Source organism: Papio anubis, chromosome 5 (assembly GCF_008728515.1).
Source record: "Papio anubis isolate 15944 chromosome 5, Panubis1.0, whole genome shotgun sequence".
NCBI lineage: Eukaryota > Metazoa > Chordata > Mammalia > Primates > Cercopithecidae > Papio > Papio anubis.
Window position 1 is genome coordinate 130,421,057 of NC_044980.1, and position 27,862 is coordinate 130,448,918.

At 42.1% G+C, this 27,862-nt stretch overlaps 2 protein-coding genes across 18 annotated transcripts in view; both read right to left on the minus strand.

Annotated features, from left to right (window-relative positions):
• KLHL3 (kelch like family member 3) overlaps nucleotides 1-27,862 on the minus strand; it is a 272,614-nt gene that overhangs the window by 108,452 nt on the left and 136,300 nt on the right. For 7 of the 17 annotated variants that reach the window (XR_001903805.3, XM_009209156.4, XM_009209155.3 and 4 more), the window contains exon 1: nucleotides 8,554-9,078. The exons of the other annotated variants lie outside the window; for them this stretch is intronic. Coding sequence is in view for 5 of the 7 variants with exons in the window: in XM_009209155.3 (XP_009207419.1) it covers nucleotides 8,554-8,567 (14 nt within the window). In the remaining 2 variants the exon portion in view is untranslated. Of the gene's footprint in view, nucleotides 1-8,553; nucleotides 9,079-27,862 lie in introns of those variants that run through there. 17 annotated transcript variants of the gene reach the window in all.
• HNRNPA0 (heterogeneous nuclear ribonucleoprotein A0) lies at nucleotides 24,720-27,734 on the minus strand. Its single transcript, XM_003900144.5, has one exon. The coding sequence runs from the start codon at nucleotides 27,407-27,409 to the stop codon at nucleotides 26,498-26,500; it is 912 nt and encodes a 303-aa protein (XP_003900193.1). The 5' UTR covers nucleotides 27,410-27,734; the 3' UTR covers nucleotides 24,720-26,497.

Here is a 27,862-nt window from a genome sequence, read left to right on the forward strand (position 1 = left end):
GGAAACTAGGTTAGTTTCCCCTCTTCTGCATTCCCACAGTACTCTGTGCTACCTTCTGTATTGTATTCTAATTACCTCTTACTTATCTGTCTGCCCCACACACTGCGTGCTGGTAAATGTTTAATAGTTGGTTGGGAGGAAAGGAGCCCTGATTTGTAACATTTGCCAATTTCCAGAGTGTAAATACTCCCACCATGGCAGATTTTAAGCTACCAACATGATGCCACCAAACATGAGATTTGGGAAGAGATGTGCAACAGCACACCATTATATCACTGTATAGTATTTCTTTTTTTTTTTTTTTTTTTTTGAGACAGAGTCTCACTCTGTCGCCCGGGCTGGAGTGCAGTGGCCGGATCTCAGCTCACTGCAAGCTCCGCCTCCCGGGTTCCCGCCATTCTCCTGCCTCAGCCTCCCGAGTAGCTGGGACTACAGGCGCCCGCCACCTCGCCCGGCTAATTTTTTTTTTTTTTTTTTTTATTAGAGACGGGGTTTCACCGTGTTAGCCAGGATGGTCTCGATCTCCTGACCTCGTGATCCGCCCGTCTCGGCCTCCCAAAGTGCTGGGATTACAGGCTTGAGCCACCGCGCCCGGCCATCACTGTATAGTATTTCTACAGCAAGACGCAATAGACACAACCTCAAAGCCCTAGAAGATTATAGTAAAAATAATTAGAAAGTGATGAGTTTGGGGTACTTTATTACATTCAATTTTAATATAATTTATGTTACATAATCTAATTGTTAATAATGGCAACATTTAATAATTGGCTCCCAAAATTCCTGAAAATTTAACAAACAGCTTTTGCAAGTGGGTGAGTGCTGACTCCAGCACACTGCTGCCCCCTCTAGATTGTGAGCTCCATGAGAACCAAGGCAGTGTCTTAGTTGCCTCTGAATTCTTAGCTTCTGTCACGTGATAGGTGCTCAATAAATGACTATTGCGTAAATTAATTGATAGATAAGTAAATTAGGTTTAACTACTGACCACTGTAGCTTTCCTTACTCCCCTTCATTAAAATACTGATGGCTTTGTCTTCCTCAACCTCCTCTCCATAACCCCTCCACCCCGCATTCAGAGAGGAGTACTTTCTTAGGCAGCCCAGTCCCCTGCACTGATGACACGGAATCAGGAGGATGGGGGTGAGAGAAAGCCAGCAACAACTGGAGAAGAGGGAAGAAAGGCAGATGGGTTGCTGCTTACTGTGTCAATTCTTAGAGTCTTTCTATTGCTGAGGAAAATGGAGCAGTGAATGGAAAGCAAAGGATACAAAAAACATGCTAGAAAGGCAGGAGATAGAAGAGTCTCCAAGCAGGCTGATTGTGCAGCAATGTTTGGGAGAATCTAACAAATGAGGAGCTCCAAATGATGAGAACTCATGGACACAAAGAAGGGAACAACAGACATTAGGGCCTACTTGAAGATGGAGGGTGGGTGGAGGAAGAGGAGCAGAAAAAATAACTATTGGCTACCTGGGTGATGACAGGTACTAATCTGTACAACAAACCTCTGTGACATAAGTTTACCTATATAACAAACCTGCACGTGTACCCCTGAACCTAGAATAAAAGTTAAAAAAAAAAAAAGAAAGAATAATCAAATGAGGAGCTCCAGAACATCCTGGGTGTGCAAGAATGTAGAAGGAAGGAAAGGGGAGTCTGAGAAATGCTTTTAAAGGTTATGATCTGTTTCACCTCTAAAGGTCTCCAAGAGATGCAAATAAAATTCAGAAGTCGTGAGCTGATACTAGCCACATACAAGAGGCAGAAGCACATTATGTTCAAGCTAGAGATGAGATGGAATAAAGAGGCAAAACCACTCAATGAAGGCAAAACAACTCTGAGCCAGGGCAAAGCTGTGCTGAATGCATTAAAAACTCTCAACAAAGGAAGTGTAATTTAGAAAGGAATAACCAAAAACTAAGAATCAGACAGAGAAGAAAGCCCTCGGTCCAACCCATCTCACTCTGTCTAGGAAAGTGATTTAATCACTAGATGTCATCAGCTGGTTCAGCCTCAGGTCAGATCCCCATGGTGGAGCTTGAAGCCTATAAATACTCCAATGCCATAACTCAGTCCCTAGTTTACTCTGCAGCGTTTTGACCAGTTTGGCCTCCCCCGTGGTTGTCCTTCAGAGAGCCAGAATGTGGTTGCAGGCCCTCAGGAATATCTTGCCAGTAATATTTTACTGTAAATCAATAAACTGATGACATGTTGACTATTGTACTTTAGGTTCTCATGAGGTCATTGGCATGACTCTGCTTCTCCAACTCTGGGCAGCAATGGGATCCTATCCAGATAGGATTTCTGAGCCCCTGGCACTCTGGTCAAACTGCAGATCTAGTAAGTATCCCAATCCTAAAGTTCAAGACCAAAATGACCAAACTTAGATTGCTACTTCTGGATTAATGAAGAACCTGACTCGTGAAGATGTCCAGCCAGCAGGATTCAGGACTTGGTGGTGCAGTCCTGCCACCACAAAGTACCATTTACACACAGGTTACCAGAGAGCCCCATACTCTTCATCCCCTTTCAGCAGTGCCACCTCAGTTCATAGCATTAGGTTGAACCCCTGTAATAGCCCACATGGATATGCAGAACATATGCACTAGTAAGGTATAGATTGAGTTAACATTTCCTGAAAGTTGAGGGTATGTTAAAGCACCTTACCTCCATTATCTCATTTTATCTTCAGAACAACCCTAGGAAGTAGGCAGATTTTTCTCTTAAGGTACAGAGATAAAATTTGTCCAAAAGTCCCACATAACTAGTAAGTGCAGAACTGGCACTGAAACCCAGGCCTATCTGACTCCAAGGCCTGGGCTCTTAATAACAATGTCCACCAATTCAGGATAATGTCCATAGCCCATCAGACCAAGGGAGGCACAACCCCTCATGTCCCACTCTCTGACGTTCTTCCTTGTGCGACCAAACCAGGCCAAATGAAAAAAGACTAAATCTCCTAGGACCTGTGATATAGCACTACTTCACTTTTGATTATGGGAAATTGCAGTGTGTACTGGAGTCTGTGTTATTAATTGTACTGAACTTGGAGTTTACGCACTGGGGCCTTCACACAAGCCAATCATGATTCACCAAAGATGACCAGCAGCTGCTGTCATTCCTGTAATGTGCTCCTTCATAAACAAGCTCAAGAACAGGTATGTTACTAATCACATTCCTAAAACCCCAAGTCACAGACCACTTTCTGCAAAACTCAAGGGGAAAACTCTTAAATGGGCTATGTAAAAATGTAAAACATTTTACACAGACAGATAAAATTAGACAAGAAGAGAGAAAGACTAAAAGAAAACATGCTACTCATTATGTGACATTTTGGGAGCCAAGTTTATGTTTAGTTTGAATAGGAGAGCTAAGCCCTTGCATGTGTGTGATTTTGATAGTGGCTACGATATACTTTCATAAATGAAAATGAAAAGTCCAGGAAAGTTGTGCTAAGACTCCGAAAATCCTCATAAATGATAAAAAGTTAGATCTCTGACCTGAGAGGCATTGAACTTATTTAACAGAAAAAAAAAATCTGGGTTGGGCGCAGTGGCTCACACCTGTAATCCCAGCACTTTGGGAGGCCAAGACGGGTAGATCACGAGGTCACGAAATCAAGACCATCCTGGCTAACATGGTGAAACCCCGCCTCTACTAAAAATACAAAAAATTAGCTGGGCGTGGTGGCGGGCGCCTGTAGTCCCAGCTACTCTGGAGGCTGAGGCAGGAGAATGGCGTGAACCTGGGAGGCGGAGCTTGCAGTGAGCCGAGATGGCGCCACTGCACTCCAGTCTGGGCGACAGAGCAAAACTCTGTCTCAGAAAAAAACAAAAAAACAAAAAAACCTCCCAGCACATGTTCAATCTATTTTTTACATGGTTTATTAGTGCTCTATTCCGTTTAACCTAGTTTGAACATTCATCCAGAAAATGCAAAAAAAAAAAAAAAAAGGTTAGTTTGATGATGGCAAATTTCATCAAATAAAGCACTTGCTTTAGGAAAACTCACACAAAAATTACCTTGTCCAGATCTGTCTTACCAATTCAAAACTTAGCAAGCAAAATCCTAAAAATCCAAATCTGGGTGCAGGGAAATCAAGAGGTTTCTTTCCCTGACTTTGTTTTTGCAGTTGAAAACTTTACTTTGCCAAAAAGTATTTCCAAAATGAAAAAATTTGGTTTCAATTATCATGGTTGAAATGCATGCACATCTGCTTCAGGCAGCAGTGATGCCCAAAACTTTTTACAGAATTTTCTATCCCTGACTTCTAAGGTTCGGGGAGGACTAAGTGACTTGCCACTGGGAACAGAAAAAAGGCGAGGTTGCTCAACACTTGCTCTTCCCTGGGTCTTGCCAGCATTTAACCTGACATTAGAAAACTCAACATTTAAAGTATACTGGCTTTCAAAGTCTTGTCTCCTCAGAAAATATTCTCTATCTGTCATTCCTGGATCAAAGGTAAATAGATGAGCTCCTTTGGATCAGAAGTTCCCTGAGGTCCAGGAACAGGCTCTCCTTCGTAAAAACCAGTCAGTAAGAACTATCCTCCTAGGACACCTCACACAAAATCACAGCACAGTGCCCGGTACATGATGCCCGTCTCAAGCAGGGGCATCGCTGTGCTTCTGATGAAGAAAATAATCATGATTTTAAGAAAAATAGACAATTAACTTCCCCTTTTTATGATGCTTCTTCCAAAGTTGTGCTGCTCTGTAACTCTTGCAGATCTGCCACAGTCTGGGCCTGAATGTTTTTTTTTATTGTGGTAAAATAGATGTAATATAAAATTTATAATTTTAACCATTTTTAAGCACAGTTGTACTGTTGTACAACCATCACCACCATCCATCTCCAGAATTCTTTCATCTTCCCAAACTGAAACTCTCTATCCATTAAACAATAACTTCCCCATTCCTCCCTCCCTCCAGCCCCTGGCAACCATTTTACTTTCTGTCTCTATGAATCTGACTAACCATTTATTTTGAAATTTTATTTTAAGCTATCCACAAGGCTGATTTCCAGAACTGAAATAAAATCCCAATTGCAAGGACAACTGCCATTTGTGATACCTATCTTCTCTACATACCCACTCACATGGACACAATTTATCATTGTAATAGCTAACAGCCAGAGACCCTTTCCCTTTGCAAAAGAGAAGACAAAATCACCTTCGTCTGACTGGTCAAGCCACAGTGATTCTCCCACAGAGGGAACTGGGGAAGACTTAGTATCATAAGTTCCAGGAGAGACCTCTAAATCTAGAAAGATACACCAAAGGTTAGTGCAAATTCACAAGTTCTTCTTGAGATTTTGGCCTGAACAAACATGTATCCAGCCCATGGTTCCAAATCACTGAGGAAACTAGATGCCACAGGTTGTCTATAAAAAGAAAGATTAAGGTAGATCTTGATGAAACCTAAAAGAAGAAATGCCAAGCCCTATGGGGTAACTTACTATACGGAGATAGTTTTAGGTAAGAAGCAAGATGATGGCCTGATAAGCTCCCTCATTTCCTCATGGAAATGGTTCTACATAATCTGCTTTGGATGATAAACAGAGAGAGGTCCTAAAATATGCCTTGGTTAGTAACCCAGCAGCGAGGTATAGGCTACAACATAGCAATAGGTGGATACCAATGATAATAGCAACTACCATCTACTGAGTACTCACTCAGTGCCTAAAAAACTTTACTAGGTACCTTACACATATTGTATCATTTAATCTTCACAACAGCTCTATGAAGTATAAGTACTGTTATTATTCCCTTTACACAGAAGAGAAAAATTAGTTCTGAAAAGACTGTGACACACTCAAGGTCACACTGTAAAGTAGATTCACCACTAGGTCTAAGTTACTCCAAAGCCCATGCTTTTAATTAATAGCCTTTCAAGGTACAAAGTATTTTCATACCCTCATGGCAAAGAAAAAAAATTGTTCATTAGCAATCTCTTGGTTGAAATTTTGTAATGCTTAAAAACAGCCCCAATTAAGATTCAGCAGGTTAAGTGTGGAACAAGCACCAGATTTAGGATCCCTCCAGTCTCTGGAGGTTGGACATGTGATCCTAGGCAAGTCACTCAGCTTCTCCCGACCTCAATTTCCCAGGGAACTTGCAAAACAAGGCTACTTCCCTCTGTTCTCCCCCCTACCTCAAAGCATTCCATGGAATCAGTTACCCGTGCTAAGATAATAAGGCTGATATCCAAAGATGAACCTATTGGCCAAAGGCTTCAGTCTCTTCTCTCACCAACTTTCTTTTTAGTTATCAGAGCCTCACACAAAGGTTATTAGTTAATCAGCTAATAACTATTCAGCACCTGCTATTTGTGTACCCACACAGTAGTCAATGGGCGTATTTAGAAGTACAAGGTACTAGCCTTGCCCTTGAGGACCTGTCTCCAAGTTTGGGGACTGCTAAGATATATGAAATAAAAGCACTAAAAGATCTGATGGGCCTATTATTCAGTGTCCAACTATGAGATGCAAACTAGAGGGATTAGAATTCAGAAGAACATCAGCCAGGACTAGAAAAGCTGAGTTTCCAAGATAAAGTAGAATTTTAGAATAACCTTGATAGATAACTTTTGCAAAATTAGAAGGGAAAGACATCCAGCAAAAGAAACTCTGGGAGCTAAGGATATGAGGCTAGATGAAGTAACGTATAGGATGGGTGATCATGAAAGAGATCAATAGAATTGTTAGTAGGCTTATGAGTGAGCAGTGGGAATGGGAACAGGAGTTGGAGTTCAGAAGACTTGAATGCCTGGCATGGTAAGCTGGGCTTGAGGCAGGAACAAAAGGTATGACCTGGGTGACCTGGTGAACATTGGAAGCTGCTCGGTTTGGATTTCTTGTCTACCATCTGCCTTCAGCAGAGGAAAAGTACAAGAACATGTGCAACCTGGTGTTCTAAAGCCATAGACATCAGCCATCCCAGCTGAGAGGCCCCAGGACAGGGGCAGGGACTCATTACATTTCTGAACACAGAACTGGGAACACAGTGCCCAAAACCATTTGATCCGCTGCTAGTAGTCTCACACTGATCTCTCAACCCCAGTTACACCACAGATCAAGCAAATAGGCATGGCCCAGAATCTCTAAACCTTCATCACATCAGCCCCATTCTCTGCCACCTACCAGATCAATGGAACACTGTTTTGGGGACCAAAGACACTGCTCACCTCTGCCCCACACCTAGGAAACAAGCCTTCACATGTTCTGCTGCCCAGCAGGCCACATGCAGTTCAACACTAAACTCCTGTTACAAAGAGCACCCAGAAAGACGATGCACCAGCAGCACAGTCAGTCCCAGGCTCTTCCTGTGGGAGTCATCAAGAAACACAATTCCCAGGGCCTCTACAGACAAAAGAATGAGATGACACTCAACCATCATGCCAGTTCTAATAGGGTCTAGAGATGTTCAATGGCATCACTGAGCCCCGTGAGACGCAGAAGTCACAACAACTCATGAAAAGGAAAGTGTTCATTGAGAGATTCTCTAGTGTTGACTTAGTTGAGCCTATTATTGTTAACCAGATAGTTACTGTCTGCATCAAACTGGCAACCTGGAGCAGCAGCCTTCCCCTCAGTGGTGCACTGCCATGGCCGGACCCCTCCCTGCAGTGTTCTCTCCTCGGATAAAATGGCAAGCCCTGTACTCTACCAACTGCAGACCAAAGAATGAAGAGGTTGGCACTCAAGAGATATTTTACTTCATAGACAGAGGAATGTCACCTCTGCACTGCACTGAGTACTTTCACAATGAAAGATTCAGATCTTCAGATAACAATTTAAAAATTTAGATGGGTGTGCCTGCCAGGATCTAACTGCCTCGCTAGTTAGATCCAGCTCAACAAAAGTACTTGAAATCTTTTCTGCTGGTTCGTATTTCAAAAGAAATCCCTGATGGAGGAAGCACAGACCTTCCAGTATAACTCATAAACTTTTCAATACAAATATGAAACTCAGTTCAGAGCAAGTGTCATCTGACTGGATTTCTCTCCTTCATCCCTGAATGTGTGTGTATACAGGCATACACGGCGTGCCTGTGCGCACACACACACACAGCCATCAGCATGGCATGCTTGCTGAAGATTCGAGCACTCCTGCGTGAAAATGCAAGTACACTATGTCAGGCCAGCCCCACTATCACATCAAAAACCCCCCACCAAAGAAAAAAACACCCCGGGAAAGTAGCCAGGAAAGGGAAACGCCTCCTTGAAACAGCCTGAGAAAGGCAATCTAATTCAGCCTGTGCTGAAACTATTCCCGAACACCAGCCAGGAAGTCCCTTCTTTCAGGGTGCTCCGCTGCCTAGCAAACCCAGACCTGCCTTTGCGGAAGCCAGATCTCTGGAGATTCAAGCCCTGGAATGGGTGGTTTGGAAAGCGGCTTTCCTGCTATTGCTCTGCCTCCCTTTGAGATCCATCAGTGGCCAGGTCTTCCAACCCTGCCTAGCCAATGCAAACACAAAAGCTGGTGGCTGTACCGCAAGCACACATTTACTTATATACACACACAACACAGCACATACTTATACATACATACCTTTCACCCTCCATTGTGTGAGGCCCAGTCAGGGTGGTAGCCGCTGAACTGTGTGCATGCACCCGGGGATCCTAGTTCTGTTCTTGATTCTCCCAGCAGACCAGTGGGAGATCTGATCAGCAACAGTGATTCAGCATGGCTGCAAGTGAAGCCTCCTCCCTTCTCAATCCTCCTTCCTCTGACTTACTCGCAGCAGCTTCTACCGCAAAAGCAGCAGCAGCAGAAAATGTCTTACCCAGAGCTCCCTGCAGCCCTTTCAGCTGCTAAAAGCAGCAACCCACTTGCTCCCCCTCCCCCGCAGGCTTGCTGCTCCTTGGTCTCCTAGGAACGGCAGCAGCTCCAGCGACCCAGGTGCACTGCCACCTTTCCGGCTGCCTCTGCATCTGCCCAGGCATCCCCAGCCCAGGCGATTAGCCCGCCCCTGGGGCTCCTGCCTCCTCTGTCTAGGCTGCAAAGAATCAGGCAGTTCGTCACTAGCCCGAGAAATACTGGCCCCTATACCCTCCCCTGCCCCCATAGGCTATGAGTCTGTCAGCCTGGCCAGATTGCTGGAATGAGGAGGCCCCTCTGTGGCCTGCAGTGGAGTTTATCATCCACCTGGGGAAATTCACTTGTAGGTCACAGTTTATGTTCCAAATCCTCCTCCCAAATTCTATAGTAGCTCTGAGTGTCTGATAGATGGGGAGAAGTTAAGGAAAAAGCACCTGACAGAAGTGAGAAGAACGCAGAGAGAAATTAAAAGAATACAGAGAGAAATTGGAAAATTAGTCGAAAAAGAGAGGTAGTACAAATAGGTGAAACAGAAACAAACCCTATTTTACTCCAAGAGGCCAAAGACTACTGTAGTAAAGCTATCACAATGAATACTAAAATATCTTAGCACAATCCTAAAATATCTTCCTAAAATCTGTCATATTGGAATTTAACTTAAGCTGTGGCTCCAACTAGTAAGTCTCCCACTGAACCCCCATATCCAGCCAAAGATCTTTCACATCCTGTAATCTCCAGCTGCTAAGCTTCTATTTAGACTAATTTAACTCTCCCTGCCTGGAAAGGCTTCTCCAATCCCAGTCCTTTAGTCTTTCTGGGAGGCTAGTCAAAATCCCATGTCTTCATAACTTCCCGAATCACACCAATGACAGCCAATCACCACCAAAATAGCTACAAATTATACTGTCCTGTATTGTCATCTCACACCTAATATACTGTCTTGGCTAATTCATTATTTATAAATCTTCTTTCCCAAACTAAAACATAATCTTGTGGAAGGCAGGAGGCCAGTCTGTATATCCTAGCCACAGAGGCTTAGAGGTAACTGGGGCAATTAGCCACAAAAAGTGGTGCAGAAGCTACCATAATGCCTCAGAAAAATCAGCTATGAGCATCTCTCTTCTGGGACCCCTCAAGACACTCCTGGGCTTTTCCGAATCTGCACCAGCTCTCATTGGGTGAGTGACTTTCCTGAGTAGTGTTCTCCATACTCTGGACCTCATGCTCAGCTACTCATTCACAATATAGGGTCAGACCAGACAGTCTTTAGAGTCCCTTTCAGCTCCAAAATCACAGGATTCTAAAAATGTTTTAAATGGTCTGTTTTTCTTCTCAGAGTAATCTGTATGATTGTTTAAGAAGAAACACTAGGCTCTAATGTTTTGTAGGGGGCTTCAAGGAGGATAACATGATGTAGGTGAAAGTATGAAGAGACGCTTAGTAAATCTATCATTCTTATCATTTTAACCTGATAAATGTCTTCACTACTACAAAGCTCTAAAACCACAGAAGGAAGAGAGAAACACTGGGGTGACAGAAAGTAAAAGTAACTAATACTTTATATAGCCTCCTGAACTCAAACTGGCTACAGGGTTATTCTCAAAGATTACCTCCCCTGGCACCTCAGCGTTCTCTTAGACGAGGCCATTACTCAAACTCACTCTTTCTCAAGTGAGAAGAGGCCTGGATAATTTCATTTACACCCCACAGGGCTGTATCTTCACTTCTTCCTTTCACAACAATACCCCTCCTATCTTGTTCCCTCTATGTCCCTTCCTCCTCTAATCAGCCTTGTGGCCCTGCTCCAGATATTTCCTCTTGAGGTCAATCACAGGGACCACAAAAAACTGAACATCACAAATAAGGAAATTGAATCTCGGAATCCATGCCAGAGTTCAGACATCCACCAGGAAGACAACTGGGTGATTCATAAAAGGGACATAAGAAAGAGATGACTCCTTTGCACATACCCACGTTTACATATTCGCCTTACAGGAAGGTGGGGAAATGCCACATCTAATACACCAGACAGAAAGAAAAAGGATCCAAAAAGGAAATATGTAAGGGTTGTGGGTATTCAAGTTTCAAAATACAACTATAAAGAGCCAATATCAAAACCCACAAAATTTCCCTGCAACCCACTTTTGCCATGCTAACCGATATCATTATAATGTATGTGTCAAAACCATACTACTACACCTTCATACTTTATTCACCACTGATGATTCACGGGAAGTAGACAGAATAGAGAATACTCAGAAGATGCCATTTAGAAAAGAAAGCTCATCTTAAGCAAAAAGAACAAAGCTGGAGGCACCACATTAACTGACTTCAAACTATACTACAAGGCTATAGTAACCAAATCAGTATGGTATTGGTATAAAAACAGACACATAGACCAATGGAACAGAAAAGAGAACCCAGAAATAAAGCTGTTCACCTACAACCAACTGATTTTCAACAAAGTCAATAAAAATAAGCAATAGGGAAAGGACTTCCTATTCAATAAATGATATTGGGATAACTGGCTATCCATATGCAGAAGAATGAAACTGGACCCTATCACCATATATAAAAATTAACTCAGCCAGGTGCAGTGGCTCATGCCTGTAATCCCGACACTTTGGGAGGCCAAGGCAGGCAGATCACCTGAGGTCAAGAGTTTGAGACCAGCCTGGCCAACCTGGCAAAACCCCATCTTTACTAAAAATACTAAAATGAGTCAGGTGTAGTGGCATGTGCCTGTAGTCTCAGCTACTTGGGAGCCTGAGGCAGAAGGATCATTTGAACCCGGAGGTTACAGTGAGCCGAGATTGTACCACTGTACTCCAGCCTGGGTGACAGAGTGAGACTCTGTCTCAAAAAACAAAATAAAATAAAATAAACTCAAGATGGAGTAAACAATTAAATGTAAGACCTAAAACTATTAAAATCCCAGGGAAAAAACCTAGGAAATACCCTTCTAGACATTGACCTTGGCAAAGAAGTTACAACTAAGTCCTCAAAAGCAATTGCAGCAAAAGCAAAAATTGACAAGTAGGACCTAATAAAACTAAAGAGCTTCTGTATAGCAAAAGAAACTATCAACAGAGTAAACAGTGTACGGAATAGGAGAAAACATTCATAAACTGCATCTGACAAAGGTCTAATATGCAGAATCTATAAGGAATTTAACTCAACAAGCAAAAAACATATAAACCCATTTTGAAAAGTGGGCAATGGACATGAACAGACGTTTCTCAAAAGAAGACATACAAACAGCCAACAAATATGAAAAAACGCTCGTCATCACTACTCACCAGAGAAATGCAAATCAAAACCACAATGAGATACCATCTCATCTCACACCGGTCAAAATGACTGTTACTAAAAAGTCAAAAAATAACAGATGTTGCCAAGGCTGTGGAGGAAAGGGAATGCTTATACACTGCTGGTGAATGTAAATTAGTTCAGCTACTATGGAAGGCAGTCTGGAGATTTCTCAAAGAACTAAAAATAGAACCACCTTTTGACCCAGCAATCCCATTACTACGTATATGCTCAAAAGAAAATAAACCATTCTACTAAAAAGGCACACACACTTGCATGTTCAACACAGCACTACTCAAAATAGCAAAGACAAAAAATCAAGTTAGGTGCCCATCAATGGTGAACTCAATAAAGAATGTGTGGTATATATACGCCATGGAATACTACACGGTCATAAAAAAGAACAAAATCATGTCCTTTGAGGCAACATGAAAGCAGTGAGAGGCCATTATTCTATGTGAATTAATGCAGAAACAGAAAACCAAATGTCACATGTCCTCACTTATAAGTGGGAGCTAAACACTGGGCACATATGGACATGAAGATGGGAACAATAGATACTGGGGACTACTAGAGGATGGAGGGAGGGAAAAGGGGTGATATGATTTGGATGTTGGTAGGATCCAAATCTCATGCTGGAATGTAATCCTCAGTGTTAGAGTTGGAGATAGGGCCTAGTGGGAGGTAATTGGGTCATAGGGGCAGATCACTCATAATAGTTTCACGCCGTCCCCAAAATAATGAGTGAGTTCTCACTCTGAGTTCATTCAAGATCTGGTTGTTTAAAAGTGTGTGGCACCCTCCTCCTCACTCTTGCCTCTGCTCTCATCATGTGATATACCAGGTCCCCCTTTGCCTTCCACCATGATTGTGAGCTTCCTGAGGCTTCCGCAGAAGCAGATGCCAGCACGCTTCCTGTACAGCCTGCAGAGCCATGAGCCAATTAAACCTCTTTTCTTTATAAATTACCTAGCCTCAGGTATTTCTTTATAGCAACACAATAACCACCTAATACAAGGAGCAAGCCTTAAAAGGTAGTTGAAAAGCTACCTATTGGGTACCATGCTCGTTACCTAGGTGACAGGATCATTCATACCCCAAACCTCAGCATCATGCAAGATACCCATGTAACAAACCTGTACATGTACCCCTTGATCTAAAATTAAAGTTGAAATTTAAAAAAAAAAGGAAGAAAGGTTATCTAGCAAAACCAGGGACAGAGCTGAGTCAGGAAGCAAAGTCTCCAGACTCCTAGCACAAAGTTCCTACCCCCAATATTTTCCAGTTTCAGAGATACATTTTACATTTTCTACCTTATTATCCAAATGTTCTCTGGACCACAGCCTGAACCTGTTTGCTCTAGGCTAATTTTCCTGACTGGACTTCAGATTAAGGACAGTTGCTGTTGGAGTCTTGCAGTAGAGGAGAGTCAAAAGAATGAAAGTGGTATCTGTCTGGAGAAAAAGGTACCATCGTCGGATCGCCCAGCAATAATAGTGTCTTAGTCCAGCGGGCCCCAACCTTTTTGGCACCAGGGATCAGTTTCATGGAAGGCAACTTTTCCAAGGATGGGGGTGGGGGGTCAGGGAAGATGATGGTTTCAGGATGAAACTGTTCCACCTCAGATCATCAGGCATTAGATAGCTTTTCAAGGAGTGCACAACCTAGATCCCTTGCATGCACAGTTCACAATAGGATTCATGCTCCTAGGTGAATCTAATGCCACTGCTGAGCTAACAGGAGACAGAGGTCAGGTGGTCATGCTCACCTACCAGCTGCTCACCTCCTGCTGTGCATTCCAGTTCTTAACAGGCCACGGACCAGTACCGGTTGTGACCTGGGGACCCCCGTCTTAGCCTAGTCCTTCCCACACCCCAGCCTTCTTCTACAGCTTATCAAAAGTCCCCAGTGACCCCAGATCTCTACCCCAAAGCAATTTATTCAGTTATCTACACCAACTTTGTTTAGAATCATTCAGCTCTTATGTGGCTTAGGAAGAAACCATGTTGGGAGGAGAAACTTCTTTAAGCTGGGTTTTATCTAGAAAGTTCTCTCTTCCATACTCTATCTCTGTACAGGGAGCCAGTACAGTTTATCTGAAGACAGCTAAGCCAATCATTCTTCCTTGTAAATGCCCTTTTTCTTTTCTCGCTTTTACCCTCCTTCTCCAGGACATCAGTTCCTCACATTGGCAGGCACCATAACACAGTACAATGGTCCCACACCTAGCTGTGCATCAGAAACATCTTCCCAGCTGGTTAAAATGGTAGGTGTCGGATCAATAGGCATGAAGAAAGTTTTAGGGTTATAGAAATGTTCTGTATCTTGACTGTGGTAATACCTGCACAACTGTATACAAGTACTGCATTTCATTAAACTATATACTTAAAAAGGGTTTATTTTATGCAAATTATACCTCAATAAATCTGGAAAAATGAAAAAACACTGCAGGGTCCAGCTCTTCCTCACACCCATAGAATTAGAGCCTGAGGAACAGGAATTTTAAAAAATTTTTTCCTTTAGTTTTAGAGACGGGGTCTCTCTATGTTGCCCAGGCTGGACTCAAACTTCTTGGGCTCAAGCAATGCTCACACCTCAGCCTCCCAAAATGCTGGGATGGACAGGTGTGAGCTACTGCACCCACTGGGAACAGGAATTTTAATGAACTTCATAGGTGACTCTAATGCACAGCTGGATGCAAACATCACCTGAACAATGAAAGGAGCCCAGACCATTAAAATCAGACAGGGCAAGGTTCAAATGTACTTACCAGAAACATGACCCTAGGCAAGTTACAATCTTCGATTTTCTCATTGAAAAAAGGTGAGAACAATAGTACCTACTTCACAGCATTGTTAGGTTAGAATGTGAAAGTATGTAAAGCACTTAGCTGAGAGCCTGGCCTATAATAAGCACTCAGCAACTACTAGCAGCTATGATTTTCATTGTCTATGCCAATGCTACCAAACTATAGTTCTGTGAGCACTCGGTCCTAGGTTCAAGAAGAAAATTAAACAGGGCCTCTCCTGGAGCTATTTTCACATCTCCACTGGTTACTATTACCAACAAGGACTAGACAAGACCAAAGCTAAATTAAGGTCCACCCACACCTGTATCACCAAAATGCCCTCTCATATTCAGGAGCACTTGCCAAGTGCCCTCAGACAGCCAGGCAGAAATTGAAAAGGAACTTGAGACCCCAAAAAGTCAAAAGATAAACAAAACAGCACCTTATCCAGAGGAATAAGGACTCTTCCTCTGAAGGTAAAAGAATTCACGCCAAGTAGATTCCAGAGTATAATCACTCATGCCATTTGTGTTGCATTTTTAAGCTTACAAAGTGCTTCATATCCATCATCTCCTTTGACTTAAGACAACATCCCCTGAATGGTAATAATAGCTCCCATTCCTTGAATATTTACTCTGGGCCAGAACCTGTATTCCACACTTCACGTGTACCCTTCTCATTTAATTCTCACAACCCTGTGGGACTATTATCTCTCTTTTAAAGAACAGAGAATCAAGGTTCTGAGAGTTAAATAACTTGAACCAAGTCCTCACAGTTAGTAAATGGCAAAGCTGGAATTTGAACCCAGTTCTGCCTGACCTCAGAGGCCACTATTAGCTATACACAGAATGTACTACCCCTATCTTACTATCTCCATTTTAGAGATAAGCTAATTGAGACAGAGAGAAAAGGTAACTGGGTCAAAACTACCTGGAGAGCCAAGCTCAGTGCAGAACCAGACCCTCAGATGCCTGGCCTAATGCCCTTTTCACCTTACCTCTGGATGAGGAAAAACAGCTTTGAACCCCTAAAGATATTACATACAGGCTGGCATCCAAGGCTTCCCAACAGTTACTATACTAAAGTCCTTCCACCTGGATTCCTCTGGGCACCTAGCTTATTGACCAGGACTAGCCAAAGAATGCTCTTGGGGAAAGCTGGAAGAGTACCACCAGACCCCAAGGGAATTTAAAAAAAAAAAAAAAAGATGGGCAGCTCTGGGGCAGACCAACTAAAGCAACAAGCAGAGTACTTCACACAGACCAGCACACTGGTCTCTGAGTCTTCCTATGAATCTGCAACCTACAAGTGGTGCCCTCTGCTGGCAAAAGTATACATCTCTTCATAACAAAAGTAAAACCTAATTACTACACCAGTGGCTTAGGAAGGAAAAAAAAAAAAATCTGCTTCCTTCACAGACATTCTCTTCAGGAAAGAACACTATTTCTTACTTACGACTTTCCAATAGGTATATGCAACTTTAAACCGACTGCAATTATCCTCTCCTCTATCTGCTGCCTCTGCCTCACGTCTGCAGTTCTTTCCTTTCTGGATCCAAAGAAAATTGGGCTGTTTCACATAAAAAGATAAAATATAAATAAAGGATGCAAAGCCCCAAAGTCAAGAATACAATGATGTGTATGTGGGTGAGATCGGGTCTGCACATCTAGCAAGTACAGAGAATTGAGGGAGGCACACACTTTAAGTGATATAAAACCCATGGGCAAGTATGCTCAAATATTTTGGTAAATCTCTACTTTCATAAAATAGCATGCTTATAATTCAGTCAACTAAGTCTCACTGAATGTCTACTATGCAGGCTGTACCAGAGAGTGACAGCATAAATCCTATATTAATATAATGCCAAAGAGCATACAAGCTGTTTGAGAAAATTAGACATAGGCATATACAATGGTAAAAAGTATGAGAGTCAAGTACAGAAAAGGTATCATGGAAACTCGGTGGAAGAAGAGGCAACTTCCAGTTGGGGAGAGAGAGAGGATGATATGAGAACAGAAATAAATTGAGAACTTAATAATTCTATGGAGTTTTTTTAAAGGTATTCATAATTGTAAATATTTGCAAATAAGTAATTTCAATGTCCCATGATTTCATTAAAAAAATTTTTTTGGCCGGGCATGGTGGTTCACACCTGTAATCCCAGCACTTTGGGAGGACAAGGAGAGAGGACCACTTGAGCCCAGTAGTTTTGAGACCAGCCTGGGGAACATAGTGAGACCTCATCTCTACAAAAAAACACTTTAAAACTTAACCAGGCATAGTGGTGTGCACCTGTAGTCCTAGCTACTTAGAAGGCACGGGCAGAGGGATCGCCTGAGCCCAGGAGTTTGAGGCTGCAGTGAGCCATGATTGCACCACCACTGTGCTACAGCCTGGGCAACAGGGCAAGAGCTTGTCTTTAAAAAAAATTTACAAGATACAATTTTTTAATCTCACTACTTTAATATACTTACATATTTATTATGTTAAATATTTTTTCATTACGATTTTTATTGTGGTAAAACATACATTAAATTTGTCATTTTAGGCCAGGTGTGGTGGCTCACACTTGTAATCCCAGCATTTTGGTAGGCCGAGGTGGGAGGATCACTTGTCCAGGAGTTCAATACTAGCCCGGACAACATAGCAAGACTCCATATCTACAAAAAGATTTTTTTTTTTTTTTGAGACGGAGTCTCGCTCTGTCACCCAGGCTGGAGTGCAGTGGCTTGATCTCAACTCACTGCAAGCTCCGCCTCCCGGGTTCACACCATTCTCCTGCCTCAGCCTCCTGAGTAGCTGGGACTACAGGCGCCCGCCACCACGTCCGACTAATTTTTTTATATTTTTAGTAGAGACAGGGCTTCACTGTATTAGCCGGGATGGTCTCGATCTCCTGACCTCGTGATCCGCCCGTCTCGGCCTCCCAAAGTGCTGGGATTACAGGCATGAGCCACTGCGCCCGGCCTACAGAAAGATTTTTTAAATTAGCTAGGTGTGGTGGCATGTGCCTGTAGTCAGTTCTAGCTACCGGGGAGGCTGAGGCGGGAGGATCACTTGAGCCTACGGTTCGAAGTTGCAGTGAGCTATGATCATGCCACTGCACTCCAGCACGGGCACCAGAGTAAGACCCTGCCTCCAAAAAAAGAAAAAAAAGCCACTTTAACCATTTTTAAATATACGATTCAGCAGCATTAAGTACATTCATAATGTTGTATAACAATCACTACTATCCATTTTCAGAACTTTCTCATCATCTGAAAAGAAACTCTGTACCCCTTAAACATTAATTTTCTATTTTTACCTCTATGAATTTGCCTACCCTAGGTACCTCATATAAGCGCATAGTATGTCCTTTTGTGTCGGGTTTATTTCACTTGGCATATTTTCAAGGTTCCTTCATCTTGTAGCACATACCAGAAATTTATTCCTTCTTACGGCTGAATATTCCATTGTATGTATATACCACATCTTGTTAATTCATTCACCTGATAACACTGAGTTAATATTTCACCTTCTGACAGACCTCAGTTAACATTTCCCTAATATTTGACAGTTTCCAATTTTTTGCCACGTTGTAATTTTTATGCAAAGACTGTTTTCCTTTCAATAAATTTTTCAATAAACTATCTGTTAGGTTAAATTCCTAGTAATGGTGTCCCAGAGCATATGAATACTTTAATAGTTCTTAATAAATCCATAATTTTACTCTCATTTGCCATTTTTCATAACCTGATGGACAAATTCCTGTCAGCAATTTGTTACAAATGTATAAAGTGTGACAAAACCAAATGGAGGGAAGCTTTTGGAGAAAAGAAAAGGAATTAACAAAGCAGAAACAGGTCAGAAGAGCTCTCCACTAGACAGAGCTGGCTGACTTCTGTGATAGGTTGCCCAACTGCTTCTTCTATCCACAACCTGATGTTTTCCAATTAATTTGGTGACTCTTAAAAAAAAAAAAAAAAAATCTAGCTGTGTCAGAGATCTCCCGGACCAAGCCCATATTCAGAGATTCGATAGAAGGGCTCGCAAAACTCAGCACTAAGTATCATACTCGTGGCTAAAGTTTATTACAGTGACACAGTAGGTGTACACAGTTGGATCATACAGGAAAAAGACATAAGCAGAATCTGGAGGAATCCACGTGCAATCTTCTTTAGGATCTCTCCCTCCCATGAAGATTCACACAGAGCACATTTTTATACGAGTGATGTTTCTGCCTAGGGACTCAGTATGCAAGGTTTTCACTGGGAGTTTGGTCATATAGACACCCTTTACCTGGCATGTATCAAAATTCCATACTACTAGAAGGAAAGCAGGTATTTAGTATAAATCATCTTGTTTGCACAGTCTAGGTACGGTGAACCACCTTTATTAGTTAGTGAACAGTGGGAATACCCCTAAATCCACATGTTCAGATAAGGGCCAACCATGCAAGTAGGCCATTCTAAAAAATACCAGTCTCAGGCCAGATATAACTTTTTCTGCACACCCCCAATTCAAGATTCATTTTAGCCAAAAAGCAGCATCTCTCAATATATATATGTATATACCTATGTTAGAGTTGAAAAGATTGTGGATCATTCATGCCTTATCCAAGTAGTTCCAATTGCTTTCCTTATAAACCTTCATTGAAAGCAGCTGTATGACAGGAATAGGAATTTTAAGAAATGCAGAATCTTTTAAAATTCAAATCAGATCATGGAACTCCTCTGCTCAAAACTGAAATGGCTCACCATTCATCTAGTAAAAGCCAAAATCCTTACAACAACCTACAAGTCCCTACATGATCTGGCCCCTCTCTGGCCTCATTATTCCTTTTCTCCTCTTCATTCAGGTCCAGCAACCCTGAACAATTTGCGTTTCCTCAGAGGCCAGACACAGTCCTGCCTCAGGGCTTTTGCTCTTCCTAATCCTCTACCTAGAATGCTCTTTCTCTTCCCCTAAATACCTATATTGCTCACTGCCACATTTCCTTCAAGTCTTTGCTCAAATGTCACTTTCTGATAGATCTACCCATACCACCCTATTTTAAAGTATGCTATCCTCACAAACATCCCTTGCAACACTCACCATTCCTCACCCTAATTTTTTCTATACTTCTCATCTTCTAACACACCATATAATTTATTATGTCTTATTGCCTGTCTCTGCCCAGTAAAATATAAGCTCTTTGAGGGCAGGGATTTTTGTCTTTTTCTTCTGTATTTCCAGCAGAATCAAAAAGCAGAAGGGTAACAAATTTTAATTTGACATAGTAAGAAACAGGGAGGCACTGAATTTAGGGGTAGTAACCTAGTGCAAATAGCTAGGTCTTCACGTCTGGTGGTGTTGGAAGATCAAGTCATTAGAAAATGTGAAAGTTTTTTTTTCAAATTTCACTGAAGAGATGACCACAGTATATTCAGTTATTGAAGAGTTTTAATAAAAGGAACTATTTACAAGAGTGTGGGCACAGTTAAGGCAAATCAACAAGGTTTGAACCATATTGGGACTAGAGAATCTAGCAAATAGGAGATAGTTACGAGAAGTCAGAAAAGACCTAGAGCCATTGGAGCAGAGCTGTGGCCACTGACAATCTCTTGCTAAGTATATGAGAAAGAGCAGGAACAAATATTTCAGCCTCACCTTTGTATCACGGTCCAAACCCACCATGAATAAAGCCAGAAAAGAGAGTATGCAGTTCTTTAGTAGTCAGCCTCCCAGGAACACAGAGCAAGAGAGATAAAGATGGAAAGTGGATCAGAAAGGGCAAAAAGAATATCCAGCACAATGGCCATTTTGTAAAGCTATATGCACAAGACACAACGCTTCAATGTGCTACCAGCGTCTTTGACTATGTCCAAATCTTCCTTCTAAATCTTCTCTATTACCAGTGGCATCACCATCCTCTCACTCACACAGTAATTTTGATTAATCTACTCCCTCTTCCTCATTCTTCATATATCCAATCATTTGTCAATTATGCTTTCACAATTTACCTCTTCTCTGTCAGTCTATTTCCAATGCCACCTCTTTGTTCATGCTCTCTCATTCTCTTACCTGGTTAACATCAGTTGTCTTAGCAAACTTGCCACTTTGAAACATCCCCCACTGCCATTTATGTTACTCAATGCTACTGGACTAATCTCTGTGAATTAGTTTCACTACCACTACTGTTGCTCAAAAACCTTTAATGACTTTTACTGCCTACCAGGTAAGTCCAAACTCCTTAGCCTACTACTCAAAGACCTCAGTAATCTGGTTCCACCTTAATTTTCCCAATTTATTTCTCACAACTCTCTTTTATCTTAGTACAAATTAGTCATTTGTTATCTGGAAGTCAATGAAGCTTAATGAAAGGAGCAAAATGACTAGAATTGGTCAGACTTGGATTCAACTCTCAGTTCTATCATGTCATCAGCTAGGGGTCCTTGGGAGTTACTTTTCTGGCATGAGATTTAGCAACCTTATCTGTGAAGCGGAAGGTTACTAAATGATGCAATGAGAACATCTGTAAATGTACCTAGTGTTGGACATCAATTAGCAAACTTCTCTGAATATGCTCCATGTTTCTGCCTATCTGTCCTCTACCTAAAATGCCCTCTTTCTCCTTCCACCTTCTCTATGAGAACCTTAATCTTTTAAGATTAAATGTTATATGCTCCACAATGCTTTTCTTGATCCTTCTTCCTGCCTGAAGTCACCTCTCAACACTCACATTATTTACACCTTCCTAATATTAACAAATACTTAAAACATTACAGATAGCTAACATGATTCATCTCTCTCCTACTAGAGTTGAAGCAGCAGTGATTTAGATAACTACCACATGGAAGCTCACCCAGCAAGTAAAGAGCAAAGCCTAAAGTACTAAGATATAAAAGTATGCCTTTTGCTAGTCTGTCCCACTTCTTCCTTAGGGGCCAAATAGTAAGATTACTGTGTACCAGAGACTATAGTAAGCCCTTCTTTATATGCATTCTTTCATTGAATCTGCTCAACAATCCTATGCAGTAGGTATTACTATAGCCTATTTTTTACAAATAAGGAAAGTGAGGCTCGGGCCAGTTTGTCCAAGGTCGCAGTGCTATAAAGTGACTGTGTCAGGAATAGAATTTGATCTATTAGATGCCCAAATTTATGTCCTTAAGGGCTATGAAATATTAAACCAGACACCCACTATGAAGCAAATTACATTTGCAACATAAGCATCAAAGACAAAATATACCTTTGATTTCTAAAAAGTAACGAATTAAGGAGAAGAATCTTAATTTTCATCAGAGAATATACGTTCAATGACAATGGAACTAACTCCAATTTGGATGATGTGAACAATAAGAGATTGTGACCCAATGCTGTAAAGGAAAAGATGCATCATCTCAAAATAAATTGAATTCCAACAAGAACGCAAGATATGTGAAGACAGCAACCGCGTTTGTCTCACTGCTGTGAGACATAGAACTGTCTTACACAAAGGTGCCTAACACCCAATGAAATTGAGGATAAACACTGGGAAATAAGCACACTGTTTAAATGGCAAAAGTTTACACTTGAGAACTTTAGAGCAGGAAATGATGCCTATTTCAGATAGACTTTTTAAGTAAACCATACAAAGTGGTAAAAGAATCAAAGAGACAAAGAAAGTCTGCCTGAATAGAGAAGGAAGCAGTTAAGAACTACCACCAAAGGTGTCTTCCTGAATCCTTTTCCTCTCTGAAGGTTCAAATCATCTAGCTTCAAATGAAAGTAAAAAAATAGGTGGAAAATAGAGAATTGCCCTTTCTAATCTTCCTAGTTTGGAATTCCTTTTTAAATAGCAGCTTTCAAATATATTTTTTTATAATAAATGTTTTATCTTGTAACATTTACATTCTCATTTAAGGCAAATATGAAGTTCACTCAAAAGCAGGGCAGCTAAGGAGTTATTTGATGAGGCAGTCTTTGTTGCTATTTCAAAAGGCCAAAATAAGGCTAAGAGGAGGAAAATTTCACCTTAAAGTGATTCGGTAAGTTGGTTAAGATTTAGAAAGACACCCTAAGTGCAAGTGCTGTTTTTTTGGGTAAAATCCATGCAGTCTAGATGCAGTTCTGCTCAAAATCCAACATGCAAATGCCTATCTGCAATCAGCAGACACAGGCAGACAAAATTTAACCTAAAATGCAAATTCTCAAAACTTAAGCACACTTAAAAGGTAAACTAAATAAGCCTACAAATCCAGTAATTGATACTGTCACTTCTGGTTTTGAAGGAAATCATAAAGCAAAATTCTCGAGTATCCTTAATTTTTAGGTTTATTTAAAAACAAAAATTATGAAAATTAGATTTGAATATGAGATGTTCCAAATCACTAACAATGGGTGAATGGGTACAATCAATCAGTATAGTCATTCTGATTTGATAGCTATCACTGTGAATCGTCACTCTGATTTGATAGTTCACTGTGAACCTTAACCATTTGCAAGCTTTTTTTTTTTTTTTTGGATACAGTAAATCAGTACCAATGAGAGCTTTTTAAATGACCTGAAACACTACAGGTAAGTATTCCAATCAAAAACTCCAAAATGCTCCAAAATCTGAAATTTTTTGAGTGCAGACATGACATTGAAAAGAAATGCTCATTGGAGCATTTTGGATTTTACATTTTTGTATGAGAGCTGCTCAGCTGGTAAATATAATGCAAATATTCAAAAATTGAAAAAAATCCAAACTTAAAACACTTCTGGGCCCAAGAATTTCAGATAAGGGATACTCAACCTGTATCATCTTTAACTGCCTTTCAAACCACTTTCAACTAAAGACTACTGAATTTAGACTTTTAAAAGAATGTAAATGCAAAAATTCTTCACATTAAGATGAAAAATAGGAGGATTAAAAATAGGAGGTTCACTTTTGTTTTGCTAATCCGTCAAAATACATTCAAGCATAGCACGAAAATTATATTCAACACTAGGTTCTGTACCACCTGCTCCCATGAACTCTTAAATCTGAATAATGTTCAGATAATTCTCATAGGTGGAAGGGGTCAAAACATACAACCAGTTGTCCGTCCTCCCCAAGTCCCACATGCCAAAATGCTTTTGCATATAAAGTGACAAGAGGAACCCAGAAGTGACTAAATACCACTATAGTTTTTTCTTCACTACAGTTTATAGCAATTTTAAGGGTAGACACATGACAATGAAGTGTTAATATACCACGAACAGGACAGGTTGCCTTCCTAATAAACAGAAAATCCTGTTACATAATTCAATTGCAAACTTTAGAAGCCACTATATTCCCATGTTGGGAATATAAAATGACAATAACCTTATTAAACTGAAAACCCTGAGAAAGGTGAACTACTATTCCAATTGACCCAGGTCTTCCCACCAAAACTGAGTAAGTCAAGCAGAGCAGTATTTAACAATTGCAATGAAAAATCTCAGAATCATTTTCTGTATCCTAGAGGCCACTCTACAGCCAACAAAAAGTTGGACCAAATTACCAAATGAAGTAGCCCACATGTAATTTGTATATGACTAGAATTTAAAAAAAGAAATGTATGGAAACTGTAGATTTGAGAGCAAAGGATTTGACTATGTGTTAATCACATCAATGTGCAAAAACATTCACCCCATTTGTCAGAGGATATAACACTATTTGTACCAAGCATCCGCTACCCTTTGTCAAAGTGACTACTGAGCAGCCATAACTTAGCCTAATAGTCTTAACCTTTCTTCATACTTCTTTAAAAGCCCTGTCAATCAGAAAAAAAAAAAAAATCTGGCAAGAACTAGACCTTTAGGAATTGAACAGTGACAAAAAGTTAAAAAATGGTTCAATATTAAAATATTATTTTATTTTAAAGCCCAATAATCTTTCAGAAAGTTTCTTAGTATAGCTTTGAGCCTTCAACATCAATATTTAAGTCAAATATTTAAGTTAAATATTATCATAACATCAAGTTAAGCACACTAGATTAAAAGGTACTCTGAACCCACCCACCAGGTTATACATACTCTCACTCAATCATGTAAAGAATTGAATTCTTTATTTGTGATATCCATAAACGTTGCTATTCTATATTTCTATTCAGAAAGGCAATTTTCTCCTATTATCAGTTTTTTCTTCTCTTATAAACAACAACTTGAATGCTATTGCATGAAAGGGCTACAAATATACATTTGTTAACCAAGCAGAATACACAGATATTTTGCTTTACAACTTGCACCTAAAATACCAGTATACGTAGCTGGTTCATTAGTTGTCATAGCAATTTAGGGCTATTGCCCAAGCTATGCATAGCAGTTTACATTTTCAAACCTCATATAGAAAGGGCAATTGTGATATGAACTGGCAACTACATTCCTGTGAAGCCCATCTCAGTTACAAGCAAACGTGTAACTTCCAAGTCTGCAAAGAATTCTGATGGCAAAACTTCTATATCTGATGCAATTGTCCTAAGCAAGTTTTTAAACAAATTGTTTCGCAGCTACTCTGCCATTCTGCCAGTAGGTGGTGCTACAAAGATCAGGAAAAGGATTTCCATGAGGACAACAGTTCAGATATAGGGGGAAAAAAAAACCGTTTAAACCTGCTCTGAAAGTACAAAAACGCATCTGAGGGTAAAATATAACCCTTATTTTTAACCATTCATTACAGATAAACCAGTAAGAGGGATGAAACTAGGCCATCTGGAAAATTTTAAACAGTTTATATGAATGACATGCTTAACACAAACTATATAGAACTACACAGTACACAGTTTGAAGTAAATTGTCATAGAAATGACCGACCATGTCAAGATGGTAAGCAAATCGCTTAGTACAAGAGATGGATGCACAGAAACTTAGGAGTTTAAAAAGCCACATCCACCACTTCAAAAGTTTTGCCTGAAAGGGATATAATTCAACACGCAACTAGCAGGGCAACGGGGGGCGGGGGGGGGGGGGGAACCACAGGACCTCTTAAGTTTCTCTAAGTACACATCAAGAATAAAGAATTAACACGTAAAGTCTTAAACAAATATCCCTTAAAAACGGTACGGAATGGATCCTAGAAAAGAAATGTTAGACATGTACGGTCAAACACAATGATTTATTAAAAATAAAACGTAAAAATGATTTTTGTACATATGCTTCCAAATTTCAGGCATGGGATCCAAGTAGATTTCATAGAAAACGCTGTAGCCAGGTTATCAAGTCCTTACAACAAAGTAAACTACCCCCCACCCCAACCCCCGCCCAGGTTTTGCTACAGAATCAGCAAGTTCACTCCCTCCCTCCCCCCAAAAAACACAAATTAAAACAAGACATTTTGCTAGTATAAAAACGACCAAGGTCCAAGTAATAATAAAAAAATAGAGTCCATCAATGACTGTAACACAAAAATGTGTATGTGGGGCCGAGTCCATCTTCAGAGGGAGAGACAAGAGAGGTGGCAGGCAAATAGAGGAACACCCCCAAGGGTAAGCAGCCTTAGAAGTGGCTCCCCCAAGGGCAAAACAGGGAAGGCGGTGGTGTGTGTGTGAGGGGGTGGGGCTTAGGAGTTGACCCCACTTGGGTTGTTGAAAAGAGCTACCCCAATAGCCACTCCCAGGCATTTTAAATTTTCTTTTAGAAGGAGCTCCCTCCATAGCCACCCCCACCTCCATAGCCGCCTCTGTAAGGTCCACTATTACTGCGACCGCCCCAGCTGCTGCCTCCGCCGCCGCCGCCGCTCTTCATGGGCCCATAAGAGGACTGATGCTGACTGTAGCTGCCGAAGCCGCCGAAGCCGTTACCGTAGTCGTTCCCACCGTAGGACGAACCGCCGCCGCCGCCTCCGTAAGCATTGTAGCCGCCGCCACCGCCGCCGCCGTAACCACCGTAGCTGTTGTAACCGCCGCCGCCGCCCTTGGAAAGGCCGTTCTGGTCTCGACCACCGCCGCGCCCCCGGCCGCCTCGGCCGCCCCGGGAGGATCGGGAGCCGCCTCCACCCCCACCGGAGTAGATATCCTCCTTGGGGACTGCCTTCTTCACCTCCACGCGATGGCCCTGAATCGGATGGAACTTGACCACCGCGGCCTTGTCTGCCGCGTCGTGATTCTGAAAATACACGAAGCCGAATCCACGCTTCTTGCCGGACTGCTTGTCGGCAATAATCTCGGCCTTTTCCACGGTGCCAAACTGCGAGAAGTGCTCGATCAGGTCGCCCTCAGCCACGTCTCCCTTAAGGCCGCCGACAAAGAGCTTCTTAACCTTGGCGTGGGCACCGGGCCGCGCCGAATCCTCCCGGGACACCGCCCGCTTCAGCTCCACAGTGTTGCCGTCCACGGCATGGGGCGAGGCGGCCATGGCGGCGTCGGCCTCCTCCACATTGGAGTAGGTCACGAAGCCAAAGCAACGGGAGCGCTTGGTCTGGGGATTCACCACCACCACGCAGTCCGTCAGAGTCCCAAAGGCCTCAAAGTGGCCGCGCAGGCCCGACTCACTCGTCTGCACATTGAGGCCGCCGATGAACAGCTTACACAACTGGGAATTCTCCATCTCCAAGGCTCGGGCCTTGCCCCCGCCCTGCGAGCTCCGAGGTTTCGCCGTCGCCGCCGTTATCGTTGGTTAAGGCCTCTACACAGCTTGGGCCCAGCCGTTGCTGGAGCCACCCCCGCCGGTCGCCGACAGGGAAGGGAAAAAGGGAAGGGGAGGGAAGGAAGGAAGAAAGGAAGGGGGAGGGAAGGGGAGCGGTGCCGGCGAAAGGGCGAGCCGAGGAGACTGGAAGACAACCAAGGCCACCGCTACCGCCGCCGCCACCTCCGCTCCCCTATCTGGGCACCACACAAAGAGGCCGCTGAACGCGCGCGCACCCTCCCCGAGGCGTGCGTCACCGCCGACGTACGGCAGCCTAGGGCTGCCCTCCAATCCCCGCCTCGCTCCCCTTAATCCCGCCTACCGCGCCGCAGCGCCGCTCTAGATCACGGACTCCCCGCCCTCCGCGGTCTATTC

What these genes read in the sequence shown, in the direction of transcription:
- HNRNPA0 (XM_003900144.5), bottom strand. Translation starts at nt 27,409, where the DNA reads ATGGAGAATTCCCAGTTGTGTAAGCTGTTCATCGGCGGCCTCAATGTG.